The following is an 18,165-nucleotide window of genomic DNA, read 5'->3' on the forward strand; positions in this document are numbered from 1 at the left end:
ATTTCTTGTTTTTACTGCAATATAGATTACAAAAGATTACAGAAGAAGATAAATGTGACAGAGATAGTAGTGGAGAGTGGAGCCTTTGATCTTTCTTTGCTCTCACCGTGTTCATTCTTTTCTTTTCCCGGGTATCTTCCAGTTCCTGTCCCATTCTGTTTTCTCGTGCACGAATTTCACGGGTAGGTGTGTGTAACAACATCGAGCGCAATAAGAATCTAACTGGTTGCCTGAAAAATGACCCCCTTCCTGATGAAAAAGGAGCGAGACAATGGTCAATGACGCGCGCGATGGATGGCGAGTTCAATAAAGTCAAGGAAGGAACTGAAAGCGGAAAATAAATGGTCAGAAATTACAAAACATTCTCGTCCCCAGTTGGTGATAAGTAAATCCCATAGTTTTATGTAAACTCACAATTTTTCACGCAAATCTGCGGGAAAGGAAATCAAACAGAATAATATTCCCTGTTTAGAGCTTTTATTGTAAACTACACTGTTTATTTAAGTGCTATTGCCATTTCTTATTTTCATTCATATTTGATTCTTTTTCTTTGAGATATTCAAGTGTTTGTGTCTTCATCGATTGAAACATTCTGACAGGTTTATTTATTCTCAGTTCGTTGATGATTCCATACATTTAGGTAGCTGTAAATTCATTATGGAAAAGCTTTTTTGCCGGCTCTCTAGACATATGATACTTTGATCTATTCTATTCCTCTATCTCTATATCGCTAAGAAGACGAAACGATTTCTGCATTGCTTCCATCGTTATCATGGAACTGTGTTTCTACTAAATGTACATAACACATTGAAGAATTTATTATATTTAGAAATCAAGCGTGTTTGTACGATAGTAAATAATATCAACATAAAAGCATATGATGGAACTGTGTAAAGAATCGTTGTATTTCTCCCTGATTTATTGCAAAGCGTCGACCGAATAATTAAGTAAATATACGTATACGATCTACGTTATAATATTATAATATAAAATTAATTTATAACATCTATTTTCATACTTTATGCCTCTAATGTAAACTTTGATGCTATTTAACAGACTGACCACCAGTGATATTTTTATTAGTTGTTAGTTAGGGTGCCGACATTGCCTTTTCAAATATTTCTTGTTCAAAATAGTACAGCAGTGGAGTAATCAATACTTTTATTTAATTTTACGAATAATCTATAATTTTCGTAATATTAAATAAATACACTTATATCGGAGGTACCATCAATAATATTCCGATCGGAGTGAGCGGCGGCCAAGGGATGAAGCTGTATATAGGATGTTAAATTCTACAGAAATCTTTATTTTACTGTGATTTAGATGAAAAATTCTTATAAATGTATAAATATTAGTAGTCTTTTGACGAATGTTTCATCTGTTTGATACTCTATTAATCAGGATGGTTTTTAGATACTCAAAGAAACCATTTTCATAGATAATAATTCTGATCTCGTTGCAAAATTGATTTTCATCCGACTCCCGGTGATTTCTGGCGTCGTGCCCTTTCAGACTTTTTCTCGTTTTTCCGGGTCGCGTAAGCCCTTGTAGAATCGACGAGATATTTTCAGAGAGAAACATGATGGCGGCAGGAAACCGGGGGAGGGGTCGCGACTGTGAGGTTCCAATGAAAAATATTCGCCTTCAACGCGGTGTATCTACCGGGAAAATGGAATTTCATTGTACGCCCCTCTGTTGCTTTACGATGGGGGATGGAATGCGGAACAGTTTCTTAAGTTAAAAGATTTGGGGAAGCTGACAGTGTTAAATTACGCACTGTGAACATTATTTCTGATTGGACGGTACAGTTCAGTCGGAGAAATGAAAAATAACGGAACTTAATATTCTACCTATGTACGTATATGAATAATATATATATATATCTAATAATATAAGTTGATATCGTATATTTGATAAATGAAAGAAATTCAAATAATTATTGACAATTTATGCATTAGTGGAATGTAACAGAAAAAGGCGCTTTCCTGCGAGGGATCGTCTATACAGTAATGTTAATACCGACCAGTAGCATGTACAGTTATTTACGAAAAAATAAAAATTAAAAGATAAAATTCACACCGTGGATTTATATTTTGAAAGTAACAATGTAAGAGGCGAACGTCTCAAGTCTTAGGAATATATGAATAAATTAGAAGAAAATTCGACTATGTACATACATACGAATGATAACAGAACAAGAAGTATAAAAATATCGCTTATGGGGATCACAAAATTCTTAGAATTCATAAAACGACGTGAATTCAGTACCTTTCTGTAATCATAATATTTTAATCCGCGTTAAAACACGGTTTGAGGCACAAGTGTTTCGTAGAAAACTGATATTTTTCGTATTTCTGAAATATGACTACTGAGGAAACCGAAACCGGCGAAGAGCGTTAGTCGATAGTGAAATTTTGTAAAGAAGGAAAATCTTACAAGGAAGTCGCGAGATTCATAAAAAGAACCAAACCAACTGTACATTACGTGATTAAGTTATTGAAAAATGAAGGGAATAGTGCAGATAAAACTCGTACAAGGCGCCCGAGGAAATGGACTCTTAAAAGGGAGAAGCTTATTATACGCGAAAAAAGAAAAATCTACGTAATTCTGCTGTAAAGTATACTAAGATGATTACTAGTAGTTTCAGAAGAGATGTTCACGTCGAATTATGGCGTAAAATGATATGGTAATACGGTAATCATGGACGAATACGTGAAACAACTCACATATCAGGGCAATAAATATGAAAACAAGATTAACCTTCGCAAAAAACTATATTGATAACTATATTGATACTTTCCGAGATAAAGACAATACATGATATTTAATTTCTTTTGAGATATTTCTTTTACCAAATAAAATCAACACTTCAAGTTCGGAAAGTTTTGAAACTTCACAAAATTTCGGATTCGAGAATTCAACGTCTAAATTCGGACACACTCCTATACATGAGTATACATTTTATGTATTTGCCTTCTATCAACGATAGTAACACCAGTAAACATCAAAAGTCCAATCAATTACGAATAAATTAAACTGTACATATGTTGAAGATATTTCCGATGAAATGTTAAATATACGAGGATTAAACATGATAAATATACAGCAGTTTTTTAAATATTATAAATATCCTATAAATATAAAATAGGGAGAAAGAGAATTAAAAACATTTTAATTCTTTTCAATTCGTTTATAATTAGTAATGTCGCATATATTTCTACAGTTTGGTAATAAAATGTTACATTGATTAAAATAATAAAAATGAAAATATTTCGTCTTTATTGAAGCAAGCAAAATAAAACAAAATAAAACAAAATAAAATAAATTGATAGTGTTTGATTAGAACCATGAAAAAGTCGTGAATAAATATTGTGTAACCTAACGCACGAAGACGTCGAGATTTTTCACGACACGCGACATCACTGAAAAATTCCGAGTCATGCGCAGCTGATCATGGGCGTCCCTTTAATCGTTACGCGATAAACATAAATATACCCTACATAATATGAAAAAAAAACCGGGTTCAGAGCGTGAAAGCATGAAAGAGTATGAAATCACTGAGGTGTACGCGACGAGTATATAACTCTGTATAATGAGCTCGTAAGAGTCGATGAATCCCGGGCACCCAGCTTCTGGAGCCGTCGAGTGGTGGTGCGCGCGCGCAATTTCTAGGCACACCGTTCATTCCGTTCATTCTCGTCCCCGGACATGGCGGACCGACCAGCCCTATATCGCGATTTCGTTGTTCATTACTCAAGCTGTTTCTTATAAATCAGATAAATAAAAATAAATAAATAAATATTTATTCAAGATAATTCGGCAAATGACTTTTTGTTATTCGACCACTTTATTGAATAATAATTAGTCATTATTTTTACTGCAAATTATTGTTCTATATACTCGTATAACGATGAGAGTAACATGGAACAGATATTCACTGATACTTGTAGAAAGACTATTTAGTTACTTGTATCATTTAATTATTCTCAAGTTAATTTAAGAACAAGTAACAATAATTCCCAGATTTTATATTTTGAAAATATTAATTACAGAAGGCAATATAAAAATCATTATGCAATGATACTTGCAATATAATTAAATAACTAATTTATCTGAGTGATTGCTAATGGTCATTCACACCGGATTCAATTTCATTTGAATAAATTGTTTAAATTTCGTTTCGCTTGTTTTCTATTACATAAAATGTCGCATAATCCTTGACTGACGGCTTCTCCGCGGGTTTCTAAGGGCCTGTACAGTTTTTGGTTCGCCAACTTGTCCCCGAACTGTTATTAACATTTCATAGTGTTCACATGACGCGTAGTTTAATCCGCTGCTATAGAGTCCCAGTAAAAGCGAAGCTTTACTCGTGTTTGACACGACAGCATGCAAGATCAGAGTCCCATGATTTCGTTTGACTATTGAAACTTCACCGTTTTGGTCCACTTTTCTCAACGAAGTGGAATTACAGTACGTGGAACTGCATCGTCTCCCTTATGCCAGATTCATGAACGTGCTGGTCGTGAAATATGAGAATTCAGGGTTGAACGTAGAATCCCATGAAATAATTTTGCAGCTAAATGTCTTTTTATACTGAACTATCAGACGGGTCAAAATCACCTATTTACAATTATTCAAATGATCAAGACGTCTTTGCGAGAAATTTTAAAATAGATTCCTGCATTTCTGTACTCTTATAATTTGTTATTAAATTTAGACAGTAAGTCAGTCGTATTGTTTGGTAGTTTTAACGTTAAACCTTTTTACAGATATCGCTCCTTACATTACTTAGTTACTATAGTTATCCGTGATAGAATAATAATGTTTGATTATCCCTTTTTGATTTAAGTATTTGTTTAGGGTCATAAATCATAAATACGTCTATTATAATAATAACGGAAGTAAATAAGACTTTGGTAAATAACTATGTTAAAGAATGATTTTTACTTTTGGCATTTTGTATGTCAAGGGACGAGATTTCTTAGGGAAAAATACATCATTACAATTACAGTAAATTATAAAAAAACGTTGTTAGGTTAATTATTACAAACAATTAGATTCTTCTTCTTTTACATTTATACTTACCAAACGATTTTTCTTCGTGGTAATTTCATGAAAATCAAATTCTTGTTATTGTGTAATGCATACATTTCCACTTTGGCATAAAATTTAGGTAGTTAATTTATTTGAGAGAGGAGAAACAATCATATTAGATAATTGCTATGTACATTATTATTATTATCACTGGTACAATAGGTGAGTGATCAGAAATAAATGTAAAATTAAGATAGTTATAGTTAAATGGGAGTTTACTTTCTATATTAATAATTTCAACTAGTTATTATAATGCAAATATAAAATCAATATTATATTTAAATATATTTTATATTTTGTTGTGTTTCTGATATATATTATAAACGTACAAAAATGTTCAGCCTAGTTTTAATAAATATCCTTTTCTTGCTATTAAATGGATTGATTTTTCATTGGCTCACTATACGAATGTTCTAACTTTTTCTCTAATTATTTAAATAATTCTTCTCTGATTGTCGAGAGAACCTGTTGATGTTGGTGATCCTCTTGTTATCGTGCACTTCGTTGCGAGTACTTTGGATATTTCCAGTTTAGAATAGCACTCCTGATATCGAGGTCATCGTGTCATAGCTCGTCCTTGGGTAATCTCGACATCGAGCTTCCATTTGGCATTCTTTTTGCTTTAACTCCTTCAGATCTGATGTGCAATTCTACGTACATTACTTTTGTTGCCGTGAAGAAATTCAGAAGCTCAGATTTCTTGACATTATAAGCTTAAAATACAAAATCAGATACTCGTTTTATTAACAGCTCTATTTTATATGTATACTGCATAGAAGTTAAAATTTTAACTCTAAATTTATCTTCCTATTTATATTGAATTTTTTGCAACAGTTGAAATTAAAAGAAATTTATTTAACCCTTGCATTTTGTTTTCACAATTATAAAAATGAGTGGTGTAATGCACTATTCAGAAACTTAGGACTAAAAACATTAATGTATTGCAAAATAAAAATAAAATTAATTATTTTTTTCCCTTGGAATATAAAAATACTCTTAGTATTAATACTACACTGAGAATAATTTTAGAATAAAAGATTAAATGAAAAATGGAAATTGTTCAATAATAAGGGATATTGTCCAATTGATACAGATTTCAATGAAATTTAGTACAGAGGTAGAAAATGCGAAAATACTCGATACATTTTGCAGCCATTTATATTTATGTTCGAGCGATGGAAACAGGAAATAAAAGTTGCCTCCAATATGAGCGATGGAAAACTATTTTGTTAAATATTCTATAAGCAAACAATGATGTCGAAAGTTTCATATGAAATAACTTTTTACAATTTTAATAAGGAATTATTTTACATAAAAATTTTAGGTTTAAATAAAGTAGCCTAACTATGGATCCGTATTATGAAAATTTTCCTGTAAAATATTAATCCACCTTTCAATTGTATGGATGAAAATAATACAGCAAAAATACAATATGAATACATTTAATTTCTCATTCCTGACGCGTAATATAACAAAAATATGCTCCTGAAAACGTATTAAATATTTACAGTTCTTGTATCGTATGCTAGGAGGTATGTTGTTTTGGAATGATTTTGTATAAAGATTGCGTCGTCCATGTTCCCTACAAAACGCAGACATTGTCGTTTGTACTGTTGAAGCTCGTTTGTTATTTATACATTTAAAATTCTATTTGTACCCTTAGTATTTCAAACAATTTTGACTTAACATTTCCTTCATGGAATAAGCCTTAATGTATTTCCAGAGAAATAACTACGTGCGTATAAAAAGTAGCTCGTGTTTGATTGAGAGTACAAAGAAGATAGTAATGAGTAACCAGACGACAAAACTAACAGATAAAAGAGGCACAGAAGTAGGCAGAATAGTTTCATAGCACCTACAACTGATGAGGGATGCTGAAAATGGGATAGTTGCAATTGCGAGGTCAACGACCGACAAGCAGTCGCGCAGTTCAAGCCAACCTTTGAAACGACCAGAGGTTCTCAGTTATCTACACTCCTTCATCTTATCTTTTTCTCTCGTTTATTCTTTGCGGATAGACTGTTTCTCTGTATTTTTTTAATGTTCCAGGAAATCAAAATTAAATGGAACTTTAGCACTGCAATTGCGAAAGTATTATAAGTAGACAGCAACAAGTGTTCAATTAAAGAATCATTCGAAGAAAGGTTCTGTAGGATGTATCAGGTTATTTTATGAGTAACTGGTTGTCCACATTAAATTTTAATTCTGGTGCGAAATAGTAATACATTTATTTTCAACCTATGTAGTGAAGGTAAATTCTAAATATATATATGCAAATGGGTTAAAAGTTAATTCCGTTATCAACTATTACATATATTATAAATTTACTTTATAAATGTATTCAAAAATCTTGACAACTATCGTAGGAAGTGTCTCATAGCGAATCGTAAGGGAAGTCAGATAGAAAGGATGAGGTTTCTATGGCGCTGTATAGGGTTAACGTAAAAAAGAATACGGGTCAAGTCTTTTTATAGTAGCAAGGGCAATCCCGCGATAATGCAGCCCGATTTTCTCCCTTTAGGATTGTCGTCGTACAAGGAAGAAAAAGGAAGAGGCGATGGTGAGGGTTCACTGAAAACATACCATTATTTGCTCTATTCGCAATTGCCCCAGCGGGAATCTCACATTGGATAGCGCACTCTATGATACGTGTGCTTTCAGGGTCACTTTATGGGAAGTAATGAAACATCTTCAATTTAACGATGTATACCAATTTCACGTTTTTCCCCGTTTGGTCAAGCCTCTTCTCGTTAGACGGATTAGCGAATTAGTATACGTGATGAATATTTTATATTAAGAAAAGCTTATTTTTCTTGAATGGAGTGTAGTAAAAAGGTATCGATCTATTAATATTAAGAAATCATAGGTTTCGAAGGTGTTTTACCTGAAATTATTTAAAGTGGCACAATCGACTATGAAATTTTCCGAAATTCAAATTAGAGGAAAATGTAGAATAATTTACTTGTGCTTCCACGTAGAGTTCGTTTGCAGTGGTTAGTGTGTTACCGCAGTGGTTCAATTGTTCCACTTTGAATAATCGAAGGTAAACCACCTCCTAAATTAATGATTTATTACTATGAAAAGATTAATACTTCTTTGTTGGAAATTACGATATTAATCGAATTATACAATAAGAAACAAATGATTCCATTTAAGATAATAAATTTGACCTCCGTATGACCTCTACGTGTTTAACTATTGTTAATATAATTAACGATTGTTAATTATATTAACAATAGTTAAACACGTAGAGATAATTAACAAATAAATTATTATTAAACGAAAGAAAACTGAAATTTACAATTAAATCGTTGTACTCGTGTGTAATATATTACTTATTTTAATTAAACCTACTGTTCTAGATAACTTTATCTAATTTCTCCAATTAGTATCTATTTCACTCAAATACAGTATTTTTTTTCTGTTACAGGCAACATGGCTTGAAATATCACTCCAGGTACAGTGAGTATCTCTACTCTAAGATGCTCATGATTCTGAAGAATCGTTGATCAACTTCAGAAGGTTAGAGAGCGTAATTATTCATGATTGGGTGGATCACTGATAAATCGCCCAATGAGAAGAATAAACGTCCTTACCGAGAATGTAAATATATGTGGACATCCGTATCCTAACACTTTATTTAGATGCAATTATTTAATAGTTTTTTTTACAAATGAAAGACTCAAATTCTCAGATTATATTTAAGAGAAAACAAAGACTTTCCAAAAATATATAAAGACGAGTTTTCTTATTTTGTTTCACAATTCTCTGATATCTGTCACTGTATTAATTTATTTATAACATTTATTCGTACATTATGATTCAATTGCATCGTTTAAGAAAACAAGCATTAAGAATAGGTAAAGTGTTAGCTATAGAAATTGTCAGAAGAATTTCAACAAAAATATAATTTTATATTTATAGCCCAAAAGTTTCTTTATTTAAAAATTATTTGTGATTACTTTTCTCATAAATTAAAACGTGAATTGTATATAATGCTTAAAATGATACATTACTTTTTTATATCAGATGCAGCAATAATACGTTATAATATATAATATAATATATGATATATATGATACTTACAGTGATATACAACCTCTTGAAGAAAAAGTTGCAATTGCAATATGTATATGCTACATAGAACACACTATCTATGCAAATTAAAGAAACTGAATGAACATAAGTCGATATTTCAACTGTTTGCGAGTTACAAACATTTTTATATACAGTGGGTCAAATAAGTTGACGCACAGCACGAGTTTTAAACCTTGAAGTCATATAACTTTGAGAAAATAATCAACAATGATATTCATTTGCATTATTTATATTTACTTATGTTCATAAAACATTGTTTTGTTATTTTCGTAGAAACAGTTACCGAAATAGGAGCATCCAAAGTTAACGAATCGCCGACATTAGCGTTACCTAACCTACGCAACAAAAAGGTTGTTCGCTAAGGCTTATCAATGTTGTGGCACGTGTTTAGATACCTATATCGCGGTAATGGTTTATGCAAAAAATAGCTTGCAATGTTTTCCGCAGTATAATTATGAAGTAGCAGTAAACATTATTTACAGTATTTATCTCAACATTATTATTTTTAAAAAATTGTGTCCAAATCAAAATGAGGAGAAACGTATTTTTGTTGGATACTGATCGGAACACTAGTGCAGAAAAATTGAATTAGTTAACATTGTGTGATGTAGGAATTGTGTGAAATAGATCAACAATGAACGATTTCATTTGGTACCGATTTTCTCACTGAAAGTTCGAATTCGGTCGCAATTACAGTCTCTCTCAACCCTTCCACTTTTCTATTTACTTTCTTTGTCGCACTGTACCGTTTTCTACAGGCGAATAACGAACTTTGGAAACGTGTCCAGCAAAATGTTTTTCTCAACCTGTGTAGCCTCTCAAGCTATCTATTCAATTTTAATAATTAGGTGCAAAAATAGTTATTCACGCATCTTTCTTTATATATGTATTATAATAATACAAAGTACAATTTGTGAAAAATCGATGTTTTATGTACACTAAATTATCAATTCATATATTTCCAGATTAATGTTTGTAAGTTAACAATAATATGTAGGGGAGATTGAGGCGACATTACTATGGTTACAAATTCTTTATTTTTTCAACAAGAAAGACATTACCGTTTTAAATCTTACATGTATTAGGAATACGAATATGAACATAAATATACTTAAAGAATAGGTATTCAAAGGAAAGTAATTTCATTATCTTTGTTTCAAAATAAAAAATTAATTCGTAAGTAAATTAGCTATTTTACGTAACTTACACGAGATAAAGTACAAGTGCTCCACCTTATCCCATATGTATAGATTACGTGAATAAATAATATCAAAATAAAATTGAGACATCAAACTTCTTTTAAACAACAACATGATATTCTCTTTACATTTGTTTACGTATCAATATTGCCCATGAAAAACTTACCTTTATTTCAACTTTGATTCACTAATTTACAATGTCAAATTTTCATTAGTCATTAACCGATAAATAGTGATTTCGATCAAACTTTCCAGTACATCGTCTTTCGTCCATTTCTTTATACCAAACCATGTTCTCAACTTACATGTATAGATGATATACTAAAGAAAGTATATGTGATATGTATGAGATGTAGGTACATATATGAATTGTACAATTATAAAGCAAAACTGTGGACAGGGAAGGGGCCCTGTGAAAAAAGTAGCCCCATCTATACCAGTCTTCTTTATTATATAAATAAATCTCTTGTGGATACACAATAGCAACAGCCGTTAATATTTATAATAAGTACTTACAATAATACTTATAATAAATTACCAGGTAGCTGTTGTATTTAAAAAGAACTGCAAAACAATAAGTAATTTGTTTAACAATAAGTATTTTTTGCAGTAATTGAATAAATATGCAGAGCTCCTCCCCTGTCTTCGTGTGCGCTTTTCTCCGGTTACCTTTTCATACGCAGCATCGTTCGCAAGGACCTACTGAAAAGCGAGTATGGCGGACGATTCGGAACGCGGATGGCTGCGCGTATACAATCGTCCATGCTCGAAAACAATGATTTATTTTAAACTTCAAGTCTAAATAATAAAATGGGAAAACAACCGTGTACGAACTCACCTTCCCGGGTTAAAACAGCAATAAGATTCGATGCAACGACCCCCCCCCCCCCCCCCCCTCCCGATCCTCCGTCAGAGTAGAGTACTTAGACCGTTCCAAGCAGCTTTCCAATGAAATCCGTAAAGGATCAATAAATGAGGCCATCTTTTACACGTATCTTACGACCGCGAAATCCTTCCTGGCCGTATCCTTCGAGCAGTCACCCCCTCCCTTCGAAGGGGCGGGCGGAGGTCCCCGGTGGAGAAGAGAGTAAAGCTGGCACGACTCGCAGGACGTGCGTGTGTAAATACGTCGTCGTCGGTGGGGCTACGCGACGGCCGTGTCGCGTACGCGCGACGAGAACAGGAGGAAGGGAGGGAGGGATCCGTTATTGATCTTCTCTCCTTGCCGTACGTGTTCCCTCTCTCCTGGAGGAGAGAGCCAGCGCGAGAGAGAAAGAGAAAGAGAGAGAGAGTGAGTGAGTGAGTGAGTGAGATAGAGAGAGAAGAAAGGTATTGAAGCAACGAGCGAAACGATATGGCGTCGGTCACAGCACAGCGCGACGGCTACTCACGGCGAGAGCTCGACGCGTAGTGAGAACCACTCTCGGTAGGTGGTTCGGTTCGGGTAGTCTGACCGGGAAGCGTGGCCAGGTGACGAGCGAGGCCGAGCCGCGGCGACGAGTGCCGAAGCTGGCCGAGCTTGAACCGTCAGCCGAGTCTCGTCGCTCGAATCCAGTGCCTCAGTGTATGCACAGCGGCCGGCCGGCGTGCATAGTAGGTGATAACGGCGTTGCTCCTCCCGTCCTCGGGTTTCGGCTTTCAGGAACATACTTTTTCTTTCTTTTTATTGCCAGACTCCACTCATAGAGAGAAAACGTGCGCGACGGAGGAGCCACCGCAGGAGGCGCCCTCGTGCTCGCGGCCTCGCCGGCACCGGGCCTCGGGGCCCGGGGGCCATCCGTTCCCGTGACACGCGGTCATGGAGCTCCTAGGCTCGTCCCGGTGCGGAACCAGCTACGATATCTGTGCGCGGGCGTTACCCCGTCGTTCTCGCGTATTGGTTAGGCATTCTCGTGCGACAACCGGCTGGCTCTATACCTTCTGATCAAGGTATCGCGTTCACCCGCGACTCTCCCCGGTTCACACGTTTTTTCCCGAACCGTGTCTAGTATCTACTCGCTGTGATCCCTTCGATCGGAATTCGGTTACTGTCGTCGGGAAGAAGGGATTCTGTTTTATCAGTCTATCTCGCTCTGTCTCTCTGCATCTCTCGTTCGAACGTACTCGCGCGAGGGGAAACGATTCGAGTGGACACATTTGTTCGTCCCTATCGTTGTTTTCGAACTGGGCTTTCAACTGTTAAGCTTCCGCCAACGGAAGAGCTCGCGGAAAGCCATTTAAATGCGCGGAACATCTCTTCCGCGTTTGAAACGATAACGGCCACACGCTCCCCCGCCGCTTCTCCGTTTCGTGCGAGATTTAATTGTACGCGACCAGCGAGACAACCTTATCGGCACAATGCCGCAAGACGAGCACACGGACCCGGTCCCTTTCTTTCCGTTCGTTTCGCCGTCGTCGCGTGCACTCTTTCAGAGTGGCTCTTCGCTACGCGGTTATAATTGCTGCTCCGTAAGCTGAATAAAGAGTCTTGCTTAAAAATCGAGGTCGCGGGAAAAAGGAGAACGGCCTTTGTTCCAGCCCGTTTTTATTTCTTTCCCTGGACTGGGTTCTTGGTCCGGGCTCTCCTATCTTATCGACGGGGGGTGGGGTAGAATCTCGTTGTTTACCTGACGTATCGGACGCCTTGTGCCGTTAACGATGATGTAAACGAGATCGACAACGGGCTCCTTGAGAGAAAGCCACGATCGAGACCCTTCTTACCTTGCCGCGTGAAACACGTGTCGTTGACGTACCGTACCGTCGATGCGAACGGTTAACCTAATTTCGTGCATGTGATTTCATTGATCAGTTTTTCACGAGCCAACAGGTGAACATCGATCGTTGTCAATGTTTCGTATGGTTTTCGTGTAAAATCCTGTCGACACCACGGAAACGGTAGTCACCAGTATGCTACCGGCGAGACAACGTTAACAGTCTTAGGAGCGTAACACGCGTCTTTACGTGCCGCGTCGTGATAAAACCGCTCGGAATCGAAATTAACTTAACCTAGACCTCCGAACAGTGCTTTTCAAACTGTTTGGACTGTGGCTCGCTGCGGAAACTATTTACGTATTCCATAATCACCCGGTATACGTGTGATCAATCAAAGGCTCCGACTTTGTGTGAAATATTACAAGCTATCTTAATGATTGCAAGGTGTATGATCATTTTTCTGCGACTCGAGTACATTGTGCCGCAGACTATAAACCGTAGTATGGTCTGTTTCCAAAGAAAATCATTTCGAAATACAGTGATGTTCCTGTAGTAGCTATCTGCCCCACTCCGAACATCCGAATCTCATCAGTCCGAAGTGATCGTGGCAGGAGGGGCAACTATTATGACTAACGGTATATGTCAGATCCCTTTCTTCGAGAATCAGGTTATAGTACCGTTGAAGCGTGCAGCGAGAAGAAAGAGTACGATTGTTATTTACGATATGTATTTCGTAGTGTTTGATATTTCATCCATGACCAAGTAACGTCGTGTAAGTTTCAACGATGGTCGAATTCGGTAAAAATCGTGCACGTTGATACCGCAGATTTCACGGTACATTTACATTCAGCGAGCGTCCCTTATCCGCGAGCCCTCGGCGCGTTCTCTCTCCTTCAGTCCCGACCACGGTGCACCATCGACGTCGTTAGACGCTATCGGACGTAACTTCACGCCAATCGATAGTTGTTCCCGGAGGAAGAGAGAGAGAGAGAGAGAGGGAGAGAGAGAGAGAGAGAGAGAGAGAGAGAGAGAGAGAGAAAGAGAGAGAGAGAGAGAGAGAGAGAGAGAGAGAGAGAGAGAGAGAGAGAGAGAGAGAGAGAGAGAGAGAGAGAGAGAGAGAGAGAGAGAGAGAGAGAGAGAGAGAGAGAGAGAGAGAGAGAGAGAGAGAGAGAGAGAGAGAGAGAGAGAGAGAGAGAGAGAGAGAGAGAGAGAGAGAGAGAGAGAGAGAGAGAGAGAGAGAGACAGTGATAGGGGCAAATACAGGGTGGACGAGTGGGAGAGAAAGAGAGAGCATCGGGGTTCCTCCTCTCTCGAGCTAGCGAAATCTTTGGACCCCTTTTCGACATACCTTGGTCGTGCAGGTGATACGATGCGAAGCTGGCGGCCTGAACCGTGTACGCGAGAGAATCGATTGTCTAGGGGCGCGAGGGTACTGCGAGATGGCGATCTCGGAGAAGATAGACACGGCGTCGAGGGGGTGGAAGAGAAATACGGGGAAGTGAAAGACCGTCGAGAAATGTTTTTGTGAACGATGGAGCCTTACTAATCGTGACTATTGCCGGAAGTATCGGTACTCGCGACAAGGAGGGAGAGAGAAAGAGAGAAAGGGAGAGATAGAGATAGAGAGAACGAGAGAATAGTGGGGAGAGTTTAAAAAGCTGGCGTCCCAGACACGTGACAGTGGCTCTCGCGGGACTCGGACCCGTCGACGGAACAATGGTGGATCCCTGTCCAGCCGAGGGAGCGCGACGGGAATGCAATGCGGCCTTTGCGCCGTCGTCGCGGGACTCTTCCGGAGGGCTATGTGCATCGCGGGGAGCAGGCGGGGATCCGGAGAATCCTGCTACCAGGAGCTCACCACCGAGATCCAGCCGCGGCGGCACTCGCAGGTCGCGCCAATCGAAACCGGCCTGAAGGCAGCCGAGATAGCGGAACACGTTAAAGAAGCTGTTGAAACGCGACAGGTGAGAGAATTTTACGCTTCGCGTAAGACAAATGTCCCTATTAGCGACCACGTTTTTGTCACCGACCTGTCGAGTCGTTTCTATCACTGGAGTCTACGAATGAACAATTTGGGTAATTCGTGTCGGTGATATCGAAGTTATGGATTACACTTTTTGACAGAGGATTAGGTGTATGTAGCTACTGATAAGTTAGGTCGAGGTATGGGTACTTTAGGAATTTAGGAATCTTGTAAGACATATTTACGGAGCTATAAAATTACAATTGAATAGAAAGAAAATATATAGTGTTTTTTGTCCATCTATGTAGTTTGAAAACATCGCGGTTGATTTAAGCGGTTTAATTATAATTCCTGATTGGACGGAGAAAGTGGAAACACCAACAATATCGATAATTAATGTTAGACAGATGTATTCTACGTTTTAATAAGCAATGCTTATTGTAAAAGAATTGTATTGTATTTTTATATGGTCTAGTAGAGTGAGAAAATCTTATTACAGGTTAAAAAGATAAACAGGATTACGATAAACCTTTTTCACTGGCTGAATAACTTTTGTTATTCAAACTCCATTTGAATTCAGGTGAAATTCATTTAAGATAAAAAATTTAAAATGTATATTTTAAGTAATGCGAATAATTATTTGATAACTAATGGATTTTAATTCATATTATTGTCTCTATTTTATCAACTCAAACGTACGTGAATGTTTCAAAAAATAATATATTTGAAAATTTCTTATTTAAAAAATAATTTCGATTTGTTAATTAAACACTTACTTGTCAATGATTCTTTAACCCAGTTGATGAATACGAAATGAAAATTAACGAAACTAATTACATTAATGATATGCTGTAAAAAAATCATCGAATAACAACAGATTCATTTAGTAGAACAATAACTTTTATTTTATCAAACAAATTTTATTTTATACTTCACGATACGTTTATATTGGTTCAAGTTAGATGATCTTTCCGGTAACGTTAACAAATAATTTGAACATACTGTTTCATCTATTTTTCAAAATGTTTGAATCTAATTTCATCTCTAGATAATCAAACGATTATTGGATAATAATAATAATAATGATAATGGATATATTATTATTAAAAGAAAAATAATTAATATTAAATATAATTTGTGTCAAAACTAATTGTAAGGTAAATTAATTAAGCTATACATCATATGTGCATATATATAATTAAAAACAGGATATGCTTCCTTTTAAAGTCTACCACGTTATTACATTATACAATTGCAGTTACTTATAACATATAAAACATACATATTGTTTATCTCGGTTTCTGTTCCTCATTTTTACTGTCCTGCTCATGAAGCTGTTCTTTCGCAACTAAAACCCATCCTGTTCTCATGCATTTTTATAATCACATTTAGTTTCACATGACTGTCGAATTTTTAAATATAAATCGACAGTAGTGTATTAATCATAAATGTGTAATTTTTTAGTTAAACAGTTTGAAGGATCACATTTTTATTGTTTCATTAAAATATTCTATTAAAAACACTGTTACAGTTTTTCTCGGTAATCATTTTTAACACGTCTAGACGGTCCATGTGTAACACGAATTACTTAGCAAATAATTTGTCTTATTTTATAAAATGCGTATCAGTTTAAAAGTAATATATTTTTGTTGTAGTGAATTTTCAAATTGTATTTGAAAATAACATTTTATTTAGAGAGTGTTGAAACGAAGGGAACATTATTTAAAAATATTTCCATTCAGTCATCCTGAATTGATTGCCAGCAAACGTTTAACCCCTTGTTCTATGATTTCTTTCACAACTGTGCTTGATAAAATTATTTTATCCTTAATAATTTAGTAGAAAAAGAAAAGAATTTATGCTTATTCTGTGTCTACGTTTACTGTAAAGCTTAAAGATTGATAATCACCAGGTAATGTTTCATTAATATTAAAAAGTAAATAAACAACATTTCGATTTGCCGAATTCGATTGAAAATTTTCATCACGAATGTGACTCAATATTATAGGGGAAGAGGTTAATTGTTTGAGTGCGGAGAAGCGCGATGGCGTATAATTTTTGCGAGAAGTTAATAGCATACATTTGTCTTGAGTAATGAAGAAATATCTACAGTTGTAACACATATTTGTGATGTCTACATATAAAATTATATGCTTTACATTGTTTACATACATCGGCGCACAAAAGTATTTAAAATCGATATTTGTAATAGGACTGGTCATCTCAGACGTGTGTTATTCGATTTCAATTGAATGTATACATATTATTCTCACATGTCCCTCAAGCATCATAGAAAATTACAAAATATCTACTATCCAGTGAGTACAATATTTTCATTATAAATATATCGATTATAAATACTTCCGTAAGCCTGTGTATATCGAAGAAAACTATTCCGCACTCAAACGTCGATGAAAAAAATGTTTAGTGTTGTATTTTGTTACATACGACTGGTATTTGAACTAGAAATAAATTTATTTCATAAAATATGTTTATTGAGTCATAATACTAATTTCCCAATTTACCCGTGTCGTCTAAAAATACAATATTTTATGTATACGGTCGAAATATAAGATTAAAATATTTCATTTTATGCTTCATAGTATTAAAATTAGTATGTATGTTTTACTGAGATTTCGCTTTGTTTTTCAAATGTAATTTTATTTGAACTGTGCGACGTATAGCAGGTATTTTAAATCTATTTAAAGTACTGCTTCTCTATGTTTTCCACTTTACAGTAAACACCCGTGAATGTCTCATATGTTAACACTCTTTAGTACGACCATTAACCGATAGTGTGTGGAAACCCACGGATATTTGACATTCAGGTTGACTTGTTTCTTGATAGGATGCTGAAAATATCTCGCGGCAGAAAAATATAAATACTCCTGAAACTTTGAATATCCGAAAGAAGTTTCGAAATCGTAGCTGAAATATACTACTTAGACCATTCTACTTACACAATCTTATAAACACTTTCAGTCCACGTGGCGTCCAACAATGCTCGCCCCGATAGCGCAGGAGCCACGATATTTATTGTGTTGCTAGATGCTTTCAATCGTGACTCAATTCAAAGAAAAATGATATGTCACTGATTACACGTTCAACCCTTTCACT

At 35.8% G+C, this 18,165-nt stretch overlaps 1 protein-coding gene across 21 annotated transcripts in view; it reads left to right on the forward strand.

Moving 5' to 3' along the window:
- The window catches only part of LOC116428110 (uncharacterized), a 134,480-nt gene that overhangs the window by 19,012 nt on the left and 97,303 nt on the right, over positions 1-18,165 (forward strand). For 7 of the 21 annotated variants that reach the window (XR_012998201.1, XR_012998202.1, XM_031979285.2 and 4 more), the window contains exons 1-2: positions 11,825-12,323; positions 14,447-15,049. The exons of 1 other annotated variant lie outside the window; for it this stretch is intronic. Coding sequence is in view for 18 of the 20 variants with exons in the window: in XM_031979285.2 (XP_031835145.2) it covers positions 14,840-15,049 (210 nt within the window). In the remaining 2 variants the exon portion in view is untranslated. 13 more of the 21 variants (XM_031979288.2, XM_031979291.2, XM_031979292.2 and 10 more) reach the window with 11 other exon arrangements.

Source organism: Nomia melanderi, chromosome 3 (assembly GCF_051020985.1).
Source record: "Nomia melanderi isolate GNS246 chromosome 3, iyNomMela1, whole genome shotgun sequence".
Lineage (NCBI taxonomy): Eukaryota > Metazoa > Arthropoda > Insecta > Hymenoptera > Halictidae > Nomia > Nomia melanderi.